Consider the following 20719-nt stretch of genomic DNA (forward strand, 5'->3'; position numbering starts at 1 on the left):
GATCAAAAACCGACAAATATCACAAAATAAGTTAAAGATGTAATATTTCCGTTTCACCTGCTAATTGGATATTGAATCATAGTGACTGAAGTTTAAACTTGTCAGTAAAATGTATAACACGTGATTTTAATAAAGATAAACATTTGAAATTTGATAATTTCGATCACTATCAAATAAAATTATAATTACGTGTAGTATTTGGGCTTAATATATATTTGAAATTGGGCTTTCCCATGTTAAATGTTAGGCTATAAATTGATATATATGGTTCAAATCAAATGTTATGTAGACTTCAAATCAGGAAATTGACTGTGTTTAGACATTGTTGTTGTTTCTGTTTTGATGCATCGATTTTTTATCAAATAATTTTTAGCCCTCCCGAGAAGAAAATTCTGGTTCCGTCCTTGGATGCAATTATCCCAAACATTCTCAAATCCAGGTTTCGTCTCTGGATGTGATTATCCCTAACATTCTCATCCAAGAGCCGAACATTTACACGACTCAAAATTTTTGGTCCAAGATTAATGCACACTAGTATTAATAGGGATATATTTTTACAATCACACATGCATATATATAAACCAATTTGTTTGCTTCTGCGTACTTTCACAAATAATGAAATTGAACTAAGAAGTCAAGAAATTCTTGAACCATTTCACTGAATCCTTGGCGTATCGCTTCAAGTTGTCATTGTAATCCACAAAGTATAGGCCAAATCTTGAAGTAAATCCAGCTCCCCATTCCCAATTATCAAGCAAGGACCATACGAAATACCCTCTAATATTGCAACCATCTTCTCTGTTAAAAAAAAATCTATTCTGTTAAAACGATATTTTGCAAAGTCAATCATGCAAATAACGACGATGTTTTCGACAAAATACATTGAAAGATAATGCATGTTATCATGTCACAGCTTTCTGTGCTTAAGGGATTAACTTACTTGATCGCAGCTAGCAAGTTCGTTAGATAGTCGTTATGATACTTAATCCGCTTCTCGTCCTTGAGAGCATCCTTAATGGACGTAAATGGATTGTTTGCATCATCCATGCCTATGAAAAAGTAAGTACAAGAATGAATTTTGGTTGGAAACTAGCTATTTTATTAGGTCGTGATAGAGATTTGTCTTACAAAATTGACGTGTGAGACGGTTTTATAAAAGTATTTTTGTCATCATCCTTCAAATTTTCAGTTTTAATTTTTGCATATTCAATAATTACTTACCATTTTCAGTAATTATTATCAGAGGGTTCCCGTATTTCTGCCTGATGTAGTTCATCAAACTTCTAATCCCATGAGGCACGATATACAACCAAATAGAATTTGCCTGCAATAAAAATAAATAAACCTATATATATATCCTCAACAAATACAAAGTAAAAATAATAAATAAGCCAGTATACATGTTCATTTCTATACATACCCTGTCAGCTATAGGCTTCCCATTTTTAAATGCTGCAAATAATAAATATCCCAAAGATATTTTAGAATATGCAACACAATATGTATCACCAAACAATGATAATTAAAGTATATGTGATATAGATCATACGTAAAGAAGAGGCGCCGGAATCTGCGAGTGAGTCGTTGAGCAAGACGCCGATGATGTTCGTATTGTTAACGTTTGCATACCATGTGGTGTAGTGATTTATGCCTATGAAATCAAAGGAACCCTTCAAATGTTTGGACTCGGCGTCGGTGAATTTTGGCAACCGGCTCGCCACTCTTGTTCTCATCGAGCTTGGATAGTCACCAAATATGAGAGGCTCGACGAACCTATATATATATAACATAAAATTGTTGTGGCATTATAAAATATATTGTAACTAGGACCGAGCCTTGTTGCTTTGCCAAATGTTAAAGCTGATATAACGGAAACAGTACAACAGTTCAAATGTCACGTTATACTCTGCCAGAGCAATTATTGCATCCAAACATATATATATATATATATATATATATAAGTACTTACCAACCCAGGCTGAAATCTAAGGTCCTTTGTGTTGCTTCGATGTCAAAAGAGGAGTTTGATGCCGGCTCATACCAAAAGGAATCCAGGCTTATTCCAATTGAACCATGTTGATGTGGCTAAAACAAAACAAAACAAAAAAAATACCACCCAAGCATACCTTAATTAATAACATGGATCGGATCACATTATTATTATTCATTGTATTTATGTTGTTGATTTTGTTGAAAAATGGATTTAGCTCCATTATTCATGTCACGCCCGAGGCGAGACCCATGCAAGCGTGACTGCACAATGGACTCGTGCAATAACTAGCTACTTTATAATTTATCGTTTGGTAGTCTCATTGCCATCAAATTTAATTAACACTAGGTGAAAGCGAATTAGAATGCGAAGAATTAAGTTGGATAACATTATTCGACATTGAATTTACCTGATATTTTAGCTTGTAAATATGTACCGCCGAGGCATGCGAGAGAAGCACATTGTGAGCGACGATATAAGGCTCAGTAGCCGAGTTCCCAGCCTTGCAAAAGGCGTGAAGGATGATGGAACATCGGCTCGGGGCCTGAAGGCCGACGTCGTATCCTTGTACAGCAAAGGTGTGTGGCTCATTGAAAGTGATCCAGTGCTTCACCCTATCACCAAACTCCTTGAAACATGTCTCCGCATACATTGTAAAGTCTTTTCTGTCAAATATTAATTTATTACCATTTCAGAGAACTTACTTGAGTGAAAGATTGTATCATTTTAATTGATTGGATTAATATATAATTAAGGAAAAGTTGATTGGCGGGACTATTAGTCTATTACATGCTTTGAGGATCCAACCAGCCACTGTATTTGTCTTCCAAACTTTGGGGAAGATCCCAATGGTATAGTGTCACATATGGTTCGATTCCTACACAGAAAGTTATGGTGAATATATAACTTTCATTTATTTTTTTATTTTGTTTGAAAAGATATAACTTTCATTTTTAATAACACAAAAACTCGAGTTTTGTAAGTATATATTAAAGAAATAATTCAATAACAAAAACCCAGAAAAAATAAAAGAAAAAAAGAAAAGGAAGATTACCGTTGGCTAATAAAGCGTTGATGAAATTATTGTAATGATCGACACCAGCTTGATTGATTTCCCCAGTTCCATCTGACCATCATAAATACTCAAAATAATTTAATTTCACCCTAGATTAGAGTGGATTAAAAACAGTTTCCCCCTAAAAAAGTAAAGAAAAAAAATTACAATTTTGGTCATGTATATATATTTGTTATATATTTTAGATTTTGGTACTTTATATATGTTGTCAATCGGCATCATCAATCTAAATGAAAAATAATTAAAATAACAAAAACTAAAAAATAAGATTAAAACATAAATTTAATAACGTATATATAGAAAACCAAAATCACAAGAAAATACGGTGAAACCAAAATTGTGTAAAGGAATGAACTTACTGGGGTAAATCCTGGACCAAGCAATTGAAAACCTGTAGGCATCCATGCCCATATCTTTCATAAGTTGTATGTCTCCCTGTATCACCAATCCAAATTACACAACACATAATTACTGCACGAGCCTAAAATATTAAATCTACCTCATATTACTATTAAATTTTAAATATAGCACATAATTTTTTAACCGGAAAAGATTGCGCAACGGGATCATAAAAATAAATCGAAAAAATGTTATAGTAAATTAATAATTTTTTGGCTGAAAATTAGGGAATTGTCGATATCTCCGACGATCCATAGGGATTAAAGATTGATGTAGAGTAGTAAATCTTACAGAATAGAGGTGATATTGATTGTTAGCAACGTCCGCATTGCTAAAATCAAGAATTTTTCCTGTCACATCGAATCAAAATCATAACAATATTATTCGATAGGAACTAAATATTAATCAAGTGTGCCTTAAAATTAAATAAACTAATTTTACATTTTAAAACAAATATAAATAAAAATCGATTTTTTTTATGGTCGTAAAGACACTTCAAAAATCTATTTTTTTTCTTCAATTTACCAAAAGTATGAGCAAATGTGTCCCATATAGTTTGACCTCTGCCATCTTCCTTCACAGCTCCTTCGTACTGATCGACAACATGATCAAAATAAGATTAGAAAACTGAGGAAGTGTTTGGGAGAGCTTCTAACAAGCACTTCTCAGCTTTTTCTTCACAAAATTTTGAAATTTTGCGAAATTTTGTGAAGAAAAAGTTGAAAAGTGATTCCTAAAAACTCTCTCAAACAATACTTAAATATCCAATTACCATGCACGACAAAGTTTGAGTATTAGAGTAATCCAATAATTTAGCAAAGTTAAAATTTTATTTAATTATTGGGTGAAACTGCAAAATATGAAAGGTGCGGGGTTGTTTATAAATAAGTATAATAATCTGGAAGGTCCATGTTCTGACAATCTTAATTGGCACATTCTTTCGCCATTATTTTGACATTCCAATTGTTAGCATTTCGCTACAAACAATTAAAATTTTACGTTTCGATTGTTTGTTTTTTTTTAAATAATGACGAGTATTGTATCTAAAAGCAGCAATCAACACTATTCCTTTGTTTTTTCCCCTTTTTTAAGGATACAATCAATTAAAGTTCTACAGTTAAGTATGATTATTTCCTATAAGGATTGAATCAGAGCATTTTATTGCGTGTAAGTTTACGATAATCCGAATTCCTAGTTAATTTGTTTAAAGAAATCCCATCAAGAGGATTAAGACGAATAATAAACATATCCAATGGTTATTATTGACCCAAATACGTGAGGTTTATGACGATCCCATATGAAATGTTTTATTTTTTGTTTTTGGGAAAATAGTACTGGTCCTCTTCTCCAACTTTTTCACATACCTCCCCCAAGTTTTTTTGGTTTTTTCCTGAATCCGAAAAATGACCCAATAATTAATTTCCAAAATTAGGATACAATAAATCCATTGCCGCATAATTAGCACATGAACAGTTCCATGTATATGTGGCTATATTATATATACTCAATCTTGATTCAAAAAAAAATAAAATTCTAACAACATATGTGTGTGTGGTATATAAACTTTAGTATCCCTTCAAAGGTTACCATCACTTTTGAAGTGGATGTGTGGTTTCTCTGTACCGTGTGTGTTGTTTATCGAAAAAATTTCAAATTGCTAATTAAATATTTTCCCCAAAATTTCAAAACTAAATTTGGAATTTTTTTTTTTTTTTGCTACCTACCGTTATTCTTTTGCAGTTGTACCATTTCCCATAAGTAAAATTAATAAATTATAAATAAATAAATCCTTTTAATTTACGTTTTGTTCCCTTTACATAAGAAGTGCCGTAGCAATTCCAATGAAAGGCACCCTCTAATGGAGACGGGTTAGTCTTTTTGGAATGTAAGAATAGTATTTAAGAGGTGTCTTTCAAGCAAAACAAATAAGGATTAGAAGATAAAACATTTTTCTTTCTTAATAAAAAAGAATGCGACTTCAAATTTCTTCCAAGTGAAGACTAGTTTAACATTGAGATCGATTTAAAATTAAATTTGATCGATTTGTTTGAGCTCGATTGTAAATTAACTTTTACATGAACTAATTTAATCCGTCATGTTCAAACCTCCTAATCGAATTGATAAATCTAAACGCTAAAATTTGGCTAGAATAGCAGTACTAGTTTAACTTTTAACTTAAATTTTCAATTTTGTGAGACAGTACTATAGACCGACTAAACCCGAGTGTCTCACATGAGACTACTCACATTTAATGGGTCAAGAAACTTTGGAGTAAAACATAATTTACTAAAATCTAATTCGAAATAATTTTTCAACATATTTGAGTTCAAATACAAATCAAATTCTCTGCTAAACATGATATATATAATCAAGATTAAAAAAAATAATAATAAGTAAAAAGAAAGAAATACTAACCTGATAAGCAGAAGACGCGGTCCCAAAAACAAAACCTTCGGGAAAGCTTCGTCTACTAATATTTTGGCCACAACATCCTCGGATTTCAAGAGCCACAATAAATACAAATATTAAAGAAATAAAGTTTTTGAGCCACATTGTGAAAATTATAAATATTTCTTTATTTTTTCAGTATTTATTTTTGTATGAAAAAAGGATATATGAATATGAAGGAATATTATATATATATATATATATATATATATATATATATATATATATATATATAGAATAAAAATGGGATGGCTAAAGAATCTTGACTGTAATCTAGTGAAGCTGGAAAAAATGGTGGAGTGTGTGTTTGTGTGTGAGAAATTGGAAGAGAGAAAGAGAGAGGAAGGTGGTGAGTGTGTTATATATATGTAGAGGAGTTAATTCACACATACTTTGCCAAATATATATAGGCACCACCACGAAGGCTTTATATATATTTTTTTCATTTAAATTGTTTTCAGATACATATATTATATAGAATAGCGTCGTGTGTAATCGATAATTTTTTTAATAAGTATTATTGTACGTAAGAAAAAAAAAATTGAAAATATTATTATCTTTAATACGTTTTTTTATATTTTTAATATAAATTTAATTTTTCAAATAGGGAGGATACGAAAATAAAAAAGCTAATTGGGTGCTTTTCTGATTCCAAAATTACACAAAATTAAATACATTTTTGTTTCTATTATGCTCAAGCATTATATATGTTAGCGATGGGGCATAGGCATTGCATGTATATAATAAATAAATCTAGTTTTATTTTTCAACATATTGTAGATATAGATAAATAAATAAATAAAAACACATATATATTGTAGATATAAAGTGGATTCTTGTCATCCGGACGAAAATTTTGTTGAATTGAGTACTAAGTAATTATGAACTCAAAATTATTGTGTAATTGGATTTTTTTTTATTGGAAAGTGTAATTGTATTTTGACAGATCATATTTAGGTGTAAAAATTTCCATATATACATTATGAAGAATAAATATTTCTTTCTCATTTGTGACTGCAGTGCACTTATGTATGTTGGTTGTATCCAAATTGTTTTTTTTTATAAAAAAAGTCAAATTGTATAGAATTTGGGGAAAAAGTTCATAAATGCTAACACGATTAATTGTCATTTTGAAATTTATTTTACGGTGAATATTTTTATTCCTTTTTTTTTTAACGACAATGAAACCCATTGTTGTTATTCTTCGTTGTGTACTAGAAAAACCTTTGGGCTAACACAGTAGTTTGGTAATTAGGCTAACTAAGTAAACCTTATTGGATAAACTCTGTGCAAGAAGCTTGCTCGAGAAAGTTTTTGCAAGGGAAATCGAATTCCTGATCATTGGTCAAACGCTCATATATTTCACTAACTCGAACACGAGAGCAGTGTATATCTTTATATATACTATTTATATTATACTATACTATATTGTAAAAAGGGAACACCTCTTAGTAATTACTTTGGTACGAAAACTCTGAATTGTAATTATAACCCTTATTTGTAGTTTATTTACAACTAGTGATTTCATTCAAAACTAATTGAGGGAAAAAAAATTCTTCAAAAAATGACTCTTTTTCAAAATTAATTGTTCCAAAAAAAAGTCTAAAACTTTTGAAATAAATTATTATTTTTTTAAAACAATAACTAAAAATGACATTTTTTCATATATTATATTGCACACATAACAGGTGTGCTCGTTCCACTATTCTAATAAGACGTATGACTATGGTATATAATTATCTTGCTGTGATTGATCCCACTTAGCGCCTCATTTATCTCCTGTGATATTGTTTGGTTTGATATATTATTAATTTATATATAACTTATTCCAATCAATTTCGTCTTATTTTCGTCATATTATTTATCTATTTATTAATTAATAATTTTACATCAATTAAATCAAATAAATTATAATCTATTCATCAAATCAAATAATGTATTAACTATTTTTTTAATTTACATTATATTACTTATCTATGAATTACTTATCATATCACTCAAACCAAACGATGTCTGTAAGTTTTATATATCAACGGAGGATTAATTTGACTCGGTTATCTTTTGTTCCACTCACGCACACACATACATACACACACGTATACATATATATGGCAAAAACTCATGTGAGACGGTCTCACGTACATGTTAATTTTGTGATACAAATGTATTACTTTTTTATACCAGAAGTATTCCTTCTTCTTATAAATATGAGTAGAGTTGACCCGTCTCACGGGTAAATTAAGATCTATGATATCGTCTCATGACAAGAGACCTATATTATATATATACATATACATATACATATACGCATATCATAAGCTAAGCTAATTATTTTCTTTTGTTAATATATGCATATGTTAATTAATTTGACTTGCTAAACATGCATGCAAGTCGCTAGATGCACCATGCATGTAGTAATTTGAAGACGGATGATTCAAGTAAATCAAGTAATTAACCTTTTTTCTTTGTCATTTTATTTTGTACTCTCAAATAATCTCATGTATAAATTCAATACTAGTAAACATGGCACACGCATGCGTGTGCAACAAAAAATTTTCAGTTACGATCACTTTATTATTTTATTTTTCTGATTTTTTTGTACTTTTGCTTAACATGTTATTGGAAAAAAAATCAGATGAAAAAAGAAATGTAGAAGCCAAATGAAAAATATGATGAAAATTGAAAAGTCGTGAGATGATTGAAGTTAATGTATTATAAAATATCATGATGTAATAAAATTTTTATTTGAAAAATCAATAATAATATGTAATAAGTAATATAAGACAAGATTGAAACATAAACTTCGATGAAATTGCTTCAAGTATGATTTATTAGGATTTAGAGTTTACCTCCCTTCTATAATATGTTAATTATAATATCATTTTGATTGGCTTATAGCTAGCTACTTCCCCTTTTTCTTTTCTTTTTAACTAGATCTTGTTAAGGGATGGGTCTAACCGGGACCCATGACCGGTCATTAAGCGTTTCGGTTATTGGTTTCAAACTCGTCGATCCGGAGGTCGATCTGATTTTTTTAAATAAATTTAAATATATATAGAATATATAATGAAATGCGAGTGAATGTGATTGAATATAATGAAAATGTAATAGAGTTTTGATAAAGTTTTTATAAGTTCAATTGTGCAAAATTTTATTTTTTTAATTCATTTGTTTTTTTTTAAATATTTTTTAAAAAAATAAAAGAGTCGGTCCGGACCCGGATCCAAACCGTCGTTCCACGAACCGGACCGTAACCGGCCACGGTCTGGCTGGTTAAAGATCGGTATTTTGTCGAATCGAACCTGGTGGGTCCAACCCGACCCATGACCAGGTCTATTTTTAACAACGATGTAACTTGTCGTCCTTACCTTTCTATGTGTACTAAGTGAACTATTGGGCTAACATAGTAACCTGCAAACCACACTAGCTTGGTAAACTGTATTAGGACAGACTCACTTCAAAACAGGGTTGGAAGAAAAATTGAGCATCATGCGTACTTCTTATCCATATTAATCATTAGGAAAATGAGTTTTTTTAATCTATTAACTTATTAATTTTTAGGTTTTGGTCCATTAACTTTTCAAAGTTTGGTTTTGGTAACTAACTTATTTTGGATTATTTTAGTCTAGCTGCTGACGTGGCAGTTTGACGTGTCAGTATTTTTCGATGTCACGTTATCATTTTCCGATATGAGATCAACATTTTCAGGTGACATGTCAGCAGTTGGACAAAAATAGCCGAAAACTAAAAACTTGTGTACGAAAATCAAACTTTAAAAATTTAATTGATCAGAAAAAATGGATAAGTTAATGGAAAAAAAAAAACTATTTTCCATAATTATTAGATTACATCTTAGTCAGTATAAGTATCATTATCAATTTGAAAGATGCATTGAGGTAATTTAAAATTTAAACATCTTGTTGCAATTTAAAAGTAAATTCGGTGGATGCAATTGAAATAAGTTTTAAAAAATCAGGAATCTAATCGAAAGAAAGTTTTGATTCATCCTTCAACTATATATAGATATATTATATATTGTTATCGCGTATTTTACAGTCAAATCAATATTCAATAATTTCAATAATTCCTTGCCATAGATTGTTTTGACCTCTATGATGTGAACCAACCAATTAAGTCCACAATAATTAGAAAAAGAATTCAGATACAACAAAGCTATAAAAAGAAATTCCAGCTAGCCTACACATATGTAGTCACTATCAAAATTGTATGCTTATTAAACCTTTCGGATGCGTACTCATTTATATATCATAAATATGAAAAATCACACAAAAATATAGTATTATAAATAGACTTGTCAAAAATGGATTATGCCTGTCAGGTTGATCCAACACAGTATATAAAATAATTGGACTAGATTGATAATTTTTCAACCTACCATGTGGTGATCCGGCGTGCCCGCACCATCTAGTGGTGGGTTGCAGGTCTGCCTATCCCAACCCACCCAATTACACATAAGTCCATCGGATTGGCCTCTGCTATTTTATGTCGATCGGGTTGGTGTTTTTCCAACCTCCTAAAAGACTGACTGCCCACCCGACCTAATGGTGGATGCGACGGATTGTGGACAATCCTGCTCCGTTAACCCGTTTGACATCTTTACATATAATTAAAGTGATTTGTTTTGGATTTTAGTCACGTGAGTGATCAAAATTTACGACTAATTTAATAATGTGGTTCTTTTTTTAAAAAAAAGTTTTCGTCATTTTCAATCACTCCGCGGACACGATGGCGGACACAATGTGCTGCGTGCATTTTAAATACCAATATATCTGGGAAATTTTGGGTGCTTACAAGACCAAAAACCAAAATAGACCAGTGCCGATTTATGTCATTCTCCTTTATAAATATATATTAATTTCGAGATCAAATCATTTTCAATAAGTTCTGTTATCCAGAGTTTCGGTATTCAAATTCAGAAATTATTATTTTTGCATTGAATAGTTTTAATTTGGCTAGTGTCGTCATGTGAACTAGATGCAGAAAAATTGGACAGAATAATTAGATTTGAAGTTAAAAGAGCAGCGGGCGGCTGGCTGTCAAGAGAATTCATACTCGATCGTGTCCCATTATTCATCCATCATTATTTATCAACCACCACTCCAAAGTAATCATATATATCTTTAAATTAATTGATTAATAAATATACTATTTATCATGTCAATAATAGCTAGATTTAATAAGTAAATCTTTTGATACATCCAAAAAAAAAAAGAAGTCGACTTATATATATATATATATATATATATATATATATATATATATATATATAAATATATATGACATGCTCATGGAACTTTCGGAGGATGGCCAGATTCCATGAGTAAATCGGAAAATTAGATTACATTGAATCTCGTTCTGGAAGAATTAATCTCAGAGTGACACTTCTTAATTACAACAAGCTAAAAATAAATTTTATTCTCTTTTACATTTTAGGAAAAATTGTATTTTTTGTCAAATAATTTAATCAATTTACGATTTTAGTCTTCTATGTTATTAAATTTCAGTTTAGTCTTGTAATTTTTTTATTTTTGACAATTTCAGTCATTTTTCGCCGGAGTGTTGATGTTACATCAGTGTCACATTAGCACAACTTTGGTTTCATATTAGTGTCTAGTCGGACAAAAGACTAAAATTTCAAAAAAAAAAAAAAACAAATTAGATACGAGACTCAAATTGAAATTTTATAATATATATAAAAAAAAAAAACAATTTTTCCTAAATTTTATTCCCTTTTAATTTTTCATCATCGATCGTTTCCTTGTAGTTGTATACAAATACTCTTGTAATTAGATACGGTAAAATCTACTTCTTTCATTCTTTCATATTGTGGATGAAAATTGAATCGTTGTATCTATACAATGATGATAAAAATATGTCAATGAGAAAATCACGCCATTTAAACGATTAATTTACATGTATCTCGATCGTTGATACTGATTCTTTTATTAGCATACACATGACCTTCTTTTCTTTTGTTTTGTTTTTTTTTTTTCTTTTTGCCTCTTTGTGCTTTACATCACAATATATCAGTGTTTTAGTTACTATCCCAACAAATAAAATTGGACTAATTAAGAAGCCATGAAATTTCTGAACCATTTCACCGAATCTTTGGCATATCTCTTCAAGTTGTCATTGTAATCCACATAGTACAGCCCAAATCTTGAAGTATATCCAGCTGCCCATTCCCAACTATCAAGCAAGGACCATACGAAATACCCTCCAACATTGCACCCATCTTCTCTATAATATATATGAATATAAAGTCATATTTTATTAAATAATTATACAAATAACAACGATATTGTCAACAAAATACATGGAAAAATAGCACGTGTGCTCTTTTCGGGTAAAAATAAACTTACTTGATTGCGGCTAATAAGTTTACTAGATAGTCATTATGGTACTTAATCCGCTTTTCATCCTTGAGAGCAATGGGCAAAACTGGGTTATTTGCATCGTCCATGCCTATTTATATTTTTTTTAAAAAAAAGAGTGAAGGGAATTCAGATAAACTCGTGAAAATACCCCCAAATTTCGAAGTACGTACATTCGAACATATATATATATGCTCTTCATATTTTGAAAGAGGTTTATGTCAGTATAGAATCACATGGACGTTGGTGAAAATAATTGTATATTGGATATATTAGATTTATGTTCACTTACCATTTTCAGTGATTAGTATAAAAGGGTTATCATATTTTTGCCTAATGTAATTCATCAAACTTCTTATCCCACGAGGCACGATATACAACCAGAAAGAATTTGCCTGCAATCAACCAAAACTAAATAAGCAAGCAACTATATAATTCATCAATATAACTTAAACAAGCCATATAATGCATACCCTGTCAGGTATAGGCTTCCCAGTTCTAAATGCTGCAGAGAAAATTGACATCCCGAGTAACTTAGAACGTGACAGAAGATCGTGACATGACACGTACTAATTCGAATATATGCATGTGTGATAAAGATTGATTAACATACGCAAAGAAGAGGCGCCGGAATCTGCTAGGGAGTCCTTGAGCAAGACGCCGAAAATGTTTATATTGTCGGCGTATGCATACCATGTTGTGTAGTGATTTATGCCTATAAAATCAAAGGAATCCTTCAATTTTCTGGACTCGGCCTCCGTAAATCTTGGCAACCGGATCCCCACTCTTTTTCTCATTGAGCTTGGATAGTCGCCAAATATCAAAGGATCCATAAACCTATGAAAAAAAATCGTTAGACATTATAACCGTAAATATTCAGTATAATCGGTATGTTATTTATACTGTATTGAAATCGTATACCAAAATTTCGATACGACATCAGTACAATTTTTTCAATACCAAAAGATTCAGTCCGGAGTATATGGTATGAATGAAATTTCCGGTGTATCATACCATAAAATCAAGTGTTACGTTGCCTTGCCAGAATAGAAGTATGATATATAAGCATGAATCCTATAGCATATTTAGAACTTTATTTTGTCGTATTAACGCTTATCTGACATTTTTGTCTCGAGTTTTGTGCTTATATCGTCATATTTTTATTGTTTGTAGGTGTGACTGAGATTTGAGAAAGCTTGAATGTTGAAGAGGCGGGAAGACAAGGAACAATATATTATAAGAAGCCAAGAAGATTCAAGAAGATTGAATGCAAAGTACTTACCAACCCAAGCTGAAATCTAAGGCCCTTTGTGTTGCTTCGATGTCAGCAGGGGAGTTTGATAACGGTTCATACCAAAATGTATCTAGGCTTATTCCAATTGAACCATGTTGATATGGCCAAAAAAAAAAAAAAAAAAAAAATTCCCAAACCAACCTTAATAATAATAAAAAATTTCAAAATTTTATTTAAATATTATCTACTACGTACCTGATATACTTGCTTGTAAACATCTACCACAGAAGCATGAGAAAGAAGCAAATTGTGGCCAACAATGTAAGGCTCAGTGGCCGAGTTCCCAGCCCTGCAAAGTGCATGAAGGAGGATCGAACATCGCCCCGGGGCCTGAATCCCGATATCGTATCCTTGTACAGCGAAGGTGTGTGGCTCATTGAAAGTGATCCAGTGCTTCACCCTATCACCAAACTCCTTGAAACATGTCTCCGAAAACATTGTAAAGTCTTTTCTGTGTCGAAAATTTAGTACCATTTTAAGAGCATTTAATAGTAAAATATGTATCGTATATTAATTTCGGCTTCGTTTCATTTTTTATTTTATCTAATCTAAAAAGAAAAAAAAAAAAAAAAAAAAAAGTTGGGAACATGGAAGAGATCGATGATTGGATTGTTACATGCTCTGTGGATCCAACCAGCCTGCATATCTGTCTTCGAGACTTTGGGGATGATCCCAGTGGTATAGTGTCACATGTGGCTCGATTCCTAAGTAAAAGAATGTGTTAATTAATTTAGATTCAATAACATATAAAGTCAACTTATTAATTATTTCTAACATCAAATTTGTGCCAAGTTTAAAGAATCCCATAATTTAACATAATGAGAAATGTTGTATGTAAAAGTTAGAAATATGTTATTTGTACGTAATCTTCATTGAACATGTAACATTTCTCGAAAATAATCATCACCTTTGGCTAATAAAGCGTTGATGAAGTTATTGTAATGATCGACTCCGGCTTGATTGATTTTCCCGGTTCCATCTGATCACAAAATTATAAACATTTTAATTACAAGTTTAATTACATACATAGTAATACTTTCATGATATATATACACACAAATATGCGTTTTTTTTTGTTTTTGTTTTTTTTAAGGAAAATAAACTTACTGGGGTAAATCCTGGACCAGGCAATTGAAAACCTGTAGGCATCCATGCCCATATCTTTCATAAGTTGTATATCTCCCTGTATTCATTTTACAAAAACAACAAATAAAAAAATAAAATAAAATAAAAGCTACCTCATATTTGATATCACTGCTAATTTTTAAATCAAATTATTCCATATATCAGGATTCAACTAGGCAGTATTTTAAACTGGAAAAGATTGTGCAAAAGGGACAATTTTTAGGGGAAGTATTTTTTTTTTTTATAAAAATTGCAATTTTATTTATGTATTATTTACGTTTTGTGGTTGTAGTCATCTATGTTGTCAAATTTAAGTTTTTGTCCATTATTTTTTTTAACAAATTTTTTGTAGTGATACTTATGCGTGAAAGTTTGCAACACTACATTAACAAATCCCGCTCAAACGGGATTAATTAAACTTACAAAAAATTGATAGATATATGAATATAAAAGTAAAACTTGAAGGTAGAAAAATTTACAGGATAGAGGTGATAATGATCGTCGGCAACATCGGCATTGCTAAAATCGAGTACTTTTCCTGTAACATGAACCAGATTTGCAACAATGTTGATAGATTAGCAACTAAAAAATTTTATGTGCACCCTAAAATTAAATAACGTCATTAATAATATATAATTTGGTAAAAATTTACCAAAAGTATGAGCAAATGTGTCCCATGTACTTTGGCCTCTTCCATCCTCCTTCACAGCTCCTTCATACTATAACCAACAGCAGAATCAAATTAACACAATTAGAAGATGAAATACTGGCGATCAAAAGTATATATATATATATATATATATATATATATATATATATATATATACACACACACGCATATATCATGTACTGAATATGACTTAATTTTTATGGAAAATATTTTTTTTACTGTTACTAGTTTTTATGTAATATAATTAAATAGAGATTATATTGAAATTAAGAACTTAACATTTGGTTTCTTTAATAAGATTATATTTATGCTAATTAATTAGTTGGAAAATGATTTTCATGGGCGTGATATAGTTCAATTTAATTTTAAATTATTTGGAGTTTATTAAGTAATGTTGGGTTTGATTTAGATTTAGATCATTGTGGGCTAGACGCCGCTAAAATTGAGTCGGGCTCATGAAGGGTGAAGGCCCATTAAGTCATTAGAACTCCTATAAATAGGTCAATGCTCTCACATTCAAAGTATCTCTCAATATAGGTTTTAAAAGCCTCTAATTCTTGTGAGTACAAATTTTGAGGTGATCGTTGACTTGAGTACTGTCGAAAAGACTTTTACCATGGGTATCCTTCGGCGCCTCTAAACTCATTGCGTGAGACATGTGGCAACCCTTAAAATTCATTGGAGGAAACGCAGAAGGAGCGCACCTCTCAAAACAACGTGTTTTTTATCCATATTGAATGACTATCCGGAGTTTCTATAACTTCGGTTAACACAATTTCTTATTGCATCAGATTTCAAGTTTTTTTTTTTTTTAAAAAAACAAAATTCATGGAGGTCGTAATAACTTTCAAATTTGATTGAGTGTTCGTGTTTGATTATGTTCTAGCTTATGATTAAATTGAATTCCATTAACTACAAGCTAATTTGTATAACTTTTTTGGTCTAGCTACCACCTTATTAATTATATTTCGGGTTTTAATCTGTTAATTAACTAATCGAACTTTATTTTTATGAACCTAAATTCTAATATTTGGTTATTTTGATATAATGTAACTATTGACATGGTATATAACACATCATTGTTTTCCGTTGTTATTAATACAAGTTCTTGAATACCTAACAGCATGGTCGGTCTTGAGAAAAATGAGGCCTCGGGCGAACAAAAAATATGGGTTCTATCGTATTAATTTGAAAACTCAAATACATACATGTATATAAATATATAATAATTTAATATCATAATCAAAGTAAGCCTTAATATATAATTGTAAAGCTACATATTAAAAATAATGTTTTACATTACCGTAAAAAAAAATTTTTTACATAATTTCTTACTATAGTTATTTAAAAACCAATATTATATAAAATGCAACATATTTGTAATTTTTATAAAAGCAAATCATCAATTATATCATCATATGAAATATACTCAAATATTTTTTTTCAATACAAATAATCGTTAAATCATTTAATATTTTTTGGCTCATTAATTGGGTATTGATCAAATAAGATTTTAATAATTTTAACTTGGAGAAGCTTCTTTTTATGCCACAATTTTATTCTCAATTCTCTTAATTTAATTTAAAATTAGACATTTATAACTCAAAATATATAAAAGAATAAGAGAAATAAAAAAAACTACTTGTATATGAGGTGCACACGACGAAGAATTGAAGATGAGAATAAAATTTGATAAAAATTGCACGAATTGATCGAAAGAAAGAAGTGACTGACTTATGGTTGCACATGATTTTCATGGAGATTTATGACCAAATATTTTACTTTTTATATAATTAACAAAAACATTATATGCATATTATAATAATTTATAAAGATAATTGGGCCCTCTCTCAAAAATGGGGTCGTGAGCGGTTGCACGGCTCGCCGTCCATAAGGGACGCCCCTGTCTAATAGATTGAAACCCAATTGTGTTTGGTGGACTAGATTTGGAGGTGATTTGGTGAGATTTGGATTTGCAAATACTCTTTTGGTGTTTGGCAAATGAAATTTTTAAACGGGATTGATATTTGATGAGATTTTATTTAACTTAGTGAAATCTTTATAAAATTGTTCGGATTTCATGGATTTGAGTTTATAAAAATAATAAATTTATTTTTAATAATAAATTTATAAACTTTAGTTATAAATTTATGATTTTCCTAAAATTTATGCTAGTAAATTCCAATATGTATTTTAACTTTTTTCCAAACACCAAAATAGAATTTGAATTCCATGAATTTAAAATCCAATTTCAATTCTAATTCAAATTCCAATTCTAAATTTCATTTTTTAGGCATCCAAATATACTGAAAATAAAACAAGTTGTTGAACCCAAAAAAATTATTTTTTTGTATTTGAGATCCGTACCTGAGTTAATACAAACGAGGCATGTCCAAATATTTAATCACTGAATCATAGTGGTTTTAGTCTCGAGTTAAATTTATATAATTCATATATATCTGAGCTCGCTCAAGAATAATAAAGTAAAATACAAACTTTATTGAATTATTTTTAAAAAAATAAATTATAAAAACACAACCAACTCTCTGAATTCTCTATTAAATATATAATTGCATAATGATCAAGATCCAAAAATTAATGGAAAATTATTTTTTGGTCATTTATGTTTGTCATTTTGCGATTTCAGTTCTCTATATTTTCAGATTTCAGTTTTAGTCCGCTATCTTTGTTTTTTTTGGTAATTTCAGTCATGTTTTTCGATGTGGCGCTGATGTGTCACCAATGCAGTGCTGATGTGGAACTAACGTGTATAGTGCCACGTAAGCATTTCGAAGAAAAATAACTAAAAATTGGAAAAATAGAACATGCAGGACTAAAACTTAAATATGAAAATATAAAAAACCGAAATCGCAAAGTGACAAACATACAAAATCAAAACTGCAATTTTTCCAAATATTAAATTGAAATAGAAAATAAGGGAAACTAACCTGATACGCAGAAGACGATGTCCCAAAAAAAAAACCTTGAGGAAAGCTTGCTCTACTAATATTTTGACCAAAACATTCTTGAATTTCAAGAACCAAAATCAATACAAATATTAAAGCAACACCACCCTTTTTCAGCCACATTGTAACGTACGTAACTATATATTAATTATATATATTATTTTTGCTGTATTTCGTGTTGTGCGTACATTCATATATGAGAAATGGGATATGAAGTACGTAATATTATATATAAGAAAAATGTATGGGATGGTGACAAAATCTTGAGTGTAATATATAGCGAATTAAGCTCGCAACAATGGTGGAGCTGAGTGTGTGTTTTGTGTGTGTGAGAGTTGGAAGAGAGAAAAAGATGGAGGTGGTGAAGGTGAACGAAGACTTTTTATACCTTTTTATTTAAATAAATTTTCATAAAACTACATTTTCATATTAATTTATACGCATGAAATACGAAATGGAAACCCACTAATTAATTAGGTAGTTGCATGCATATTATGATTACTTATTTAGTATACGAAAATTATCACGTGGTAATTGGAATGTTACCTTTCCCACAATCGGGACGGGTAACGTGACGGAGCGAAGAGCATCGGTAGTTGCACTCGCCCTTTCAATTTTAAAAAAAATGGTTGACCCTGAAGGGGACCCCATTTCATATGAGTCAGAGGCTCATTGGTTCATGCGGAGGGTAAATCGAGTGATGTGCACGAGCGGCAGAGACCTGAAGGAGGGAGCAGATGACCCAATCCCCAGAGCATACCCACACCGTCTTCGTTCAATAAAAAATCGTTTTGACCACCCTAATTCAATTTTCTGGCTCTTTTACTACCCACAATCAATCACATCATGATCATTTTATCTGACTGATTGTACATGATGATCGAGCGTTTGGATCGCTTTTTAAAAAGTTATAGTGGTAAATAATTGTGGAACTCGAATATTTTAATCTATATGTTTTGATCTCTCTTCAAGGCAATTATATTTGTTGGTACGTGCAACAATACTCAATGATTAGAATGATTTTCAGTATTAGCTTCACTACAAGAAAAATTGAAATTAACGACATAATATAAATATATTGTATCACTAATTTACAACAGAAATAAAAATTCTATCACAAATATAATATAATGACATAATATTTGTTTATGTCGCAAATAACGACAGTTGTTTAAAAGTTGTCTAATGCACACTGTAAAAGTAGTAAGTGCCCATTCTTGTGTCCTTAAAAAAAAATACTCTAAACGATTCTTATATTATATATTAACATAACAAACAATTATCATTGAGATCCTACAGCTAGCCACCTAGACTATATATATATATATAATTGTCGCGTGATTCATAATCAAATAATTTTTCTATAATTTATGCACCGTCCAAATCAGGTTTCAATCTTCTTCACTTGTTCATTAATTCCTTTGCAATAAATTATTCTGAAATATATAATGTAAACCACGACATTTAGATGTAATTTGGAATATAAAAGAACTACTGAAGCCTCTGGTATTCAACCTTCATAAATTATTATGTTCGTATTAAATAATTTTGGCTAGTATCATGCATGGATGAATTTAGAATTGAACCTAAAAGAACTGCAAGCTGTCTGTAGTGACGACTTTAATTTTAAAATTCAACGCTCTCCTGTTCTAAAATTTTCTACACCTAAATGCTTGGAGGGTAAATTACCATTTTAGTCTTATATATTTGTTTTTTTTTTTCCAAAAAAAATTAATTAATAAAATTTTGATTTTGATCCTGTAAATTGGTTGTTTTAGATTTTAGTCATGTAGCTTGTCAATATGATGACTTGGACTTTTTTTGTTTGTTTGTTTTTTTCTTGCAAGACACTAAACGCATCGAACGTTGCTTAATTATTTGACATTGATTTCTCTTAAGTGATCCACGGTCTTGTCTATGCCAGCACATGAACATTGTATCCAACAACCCATTTGTTTTTTTCATTTGAACTGCATCCAACGGCTCATTTGTTTTTTTCATTTGAGATGTTCAAATGCAAAAAAATAAAAAAAAATAAAAATCTTTGAATCCCCATTTGGACAGTGCCCGAATGGGATAGCACATGATGTAAATTAAGCTAGCTCATGTTATGAAATAAATTCATCTAAGCAAAAATACACCAGAACAACACCCGATATTTGGAAATTAGAGGAAAAAGTATCTTTTTTCTTATGTTGATTTTACTATACGTTTTTACGATCGTTGCATGAGCTATGCTGGAAAATCATACATGCCAAATAAGCAATCATAATTGGATTTTGTTCTTTCAAGGAGATAAAATTAAGGACCAAAACAAAAAAAAATTCAAGTCACTGGATAAATTTTAAAAATTCATA

At 30.3% G+C, this 20719-nt stretch overlaps 2 protein-coding genes across 3 annotated transcripts; both read right to left on the reverse strand.

Moving 5' to 3' along the window:
- Positions 1-482: 482 nt before the first annotated feature.
- On the reverse strand, positions 483-6285 carry LOC140871224 (beta-glucosidase 6-like). Of its 2 annotated transcripts, XM_073273634.1 has the most exons (14): positions 6128-6285; positions 5880-6097; positions 3990-4056; positions 3756-3814; positions 3425-3500; positions 3045-3116; positions 2780-2867; positions 2400-2655; positions 1970-2085; positions 1550-1773; positions 1421-1452; positions 1222-1324; positions 941-1049; positions 483-798 (listed from the first exon to the last, which is right to left on the reverse strand). In XM_073273634.1, exons 2-14 carry the CDS (start codon positions 6015-6017, stop codon positions 627-629), a joined length of 1512 nt encoding a protein of 503 aa, XP_073129735.1. In that variant the 5' UTR covers positions 6018-6097; positions 6128-6285; the 3' UTR covers positions 483-626. The 2 variants fall into 2 exon arrangements, with proteins under 2 accessions (XP_073129735.1, XP_073129736.1); XM_073273635.1 differs by lacking the exon at positions 6128-6285 and having other exon boundaries at positions 5880-6111.
- Positions 6286-12001: 5716 nt separating this feature from the next.
- Positions 12002-18485, reverse strand: LOC140872010 (beta-glucosidase 6-like). Its single transcript, XM_073274748.1, has 13 exons — positions 18345-18485; positions 15379-15445; positions 15206-15264; positions 14709-14784; positions 14509-14580; positions 14218-14305; positions 13796-14052; positions 13590-13704; positions 12921-13144; positions 12781-12812; positions 12600-12702; positions 12296-12398; positions 12002-12173 (listed from the first exon to the last, which is right to left on the reverse strand). Exons 1-13 carry the CDS (start codon positions 18483-18485, stop codon positions 12002-12004), a joined length of 1509 nt encoding a protein of 502 aa, XP_073130849.1.
- Positions 18486-20719: the final 2234 nt, after the last annotated feature.

Source organism: Henckelia pumila, unplaced genomic scaffold (assembly GCF_033568475.1).
Source record: "Henckelia pumila isolate YLH828 unplaced genomic scaffold, ASM3356847v2 CTG_461:::fragment_3, whole genome shotgun sequence".
Lineage (NCBI taxonomy): Eukaryota > Viridiplantae > Streptophyta > Magnoliopsida > Lamiales > Gesneriaceae > Henckelia > Henckelia pumila.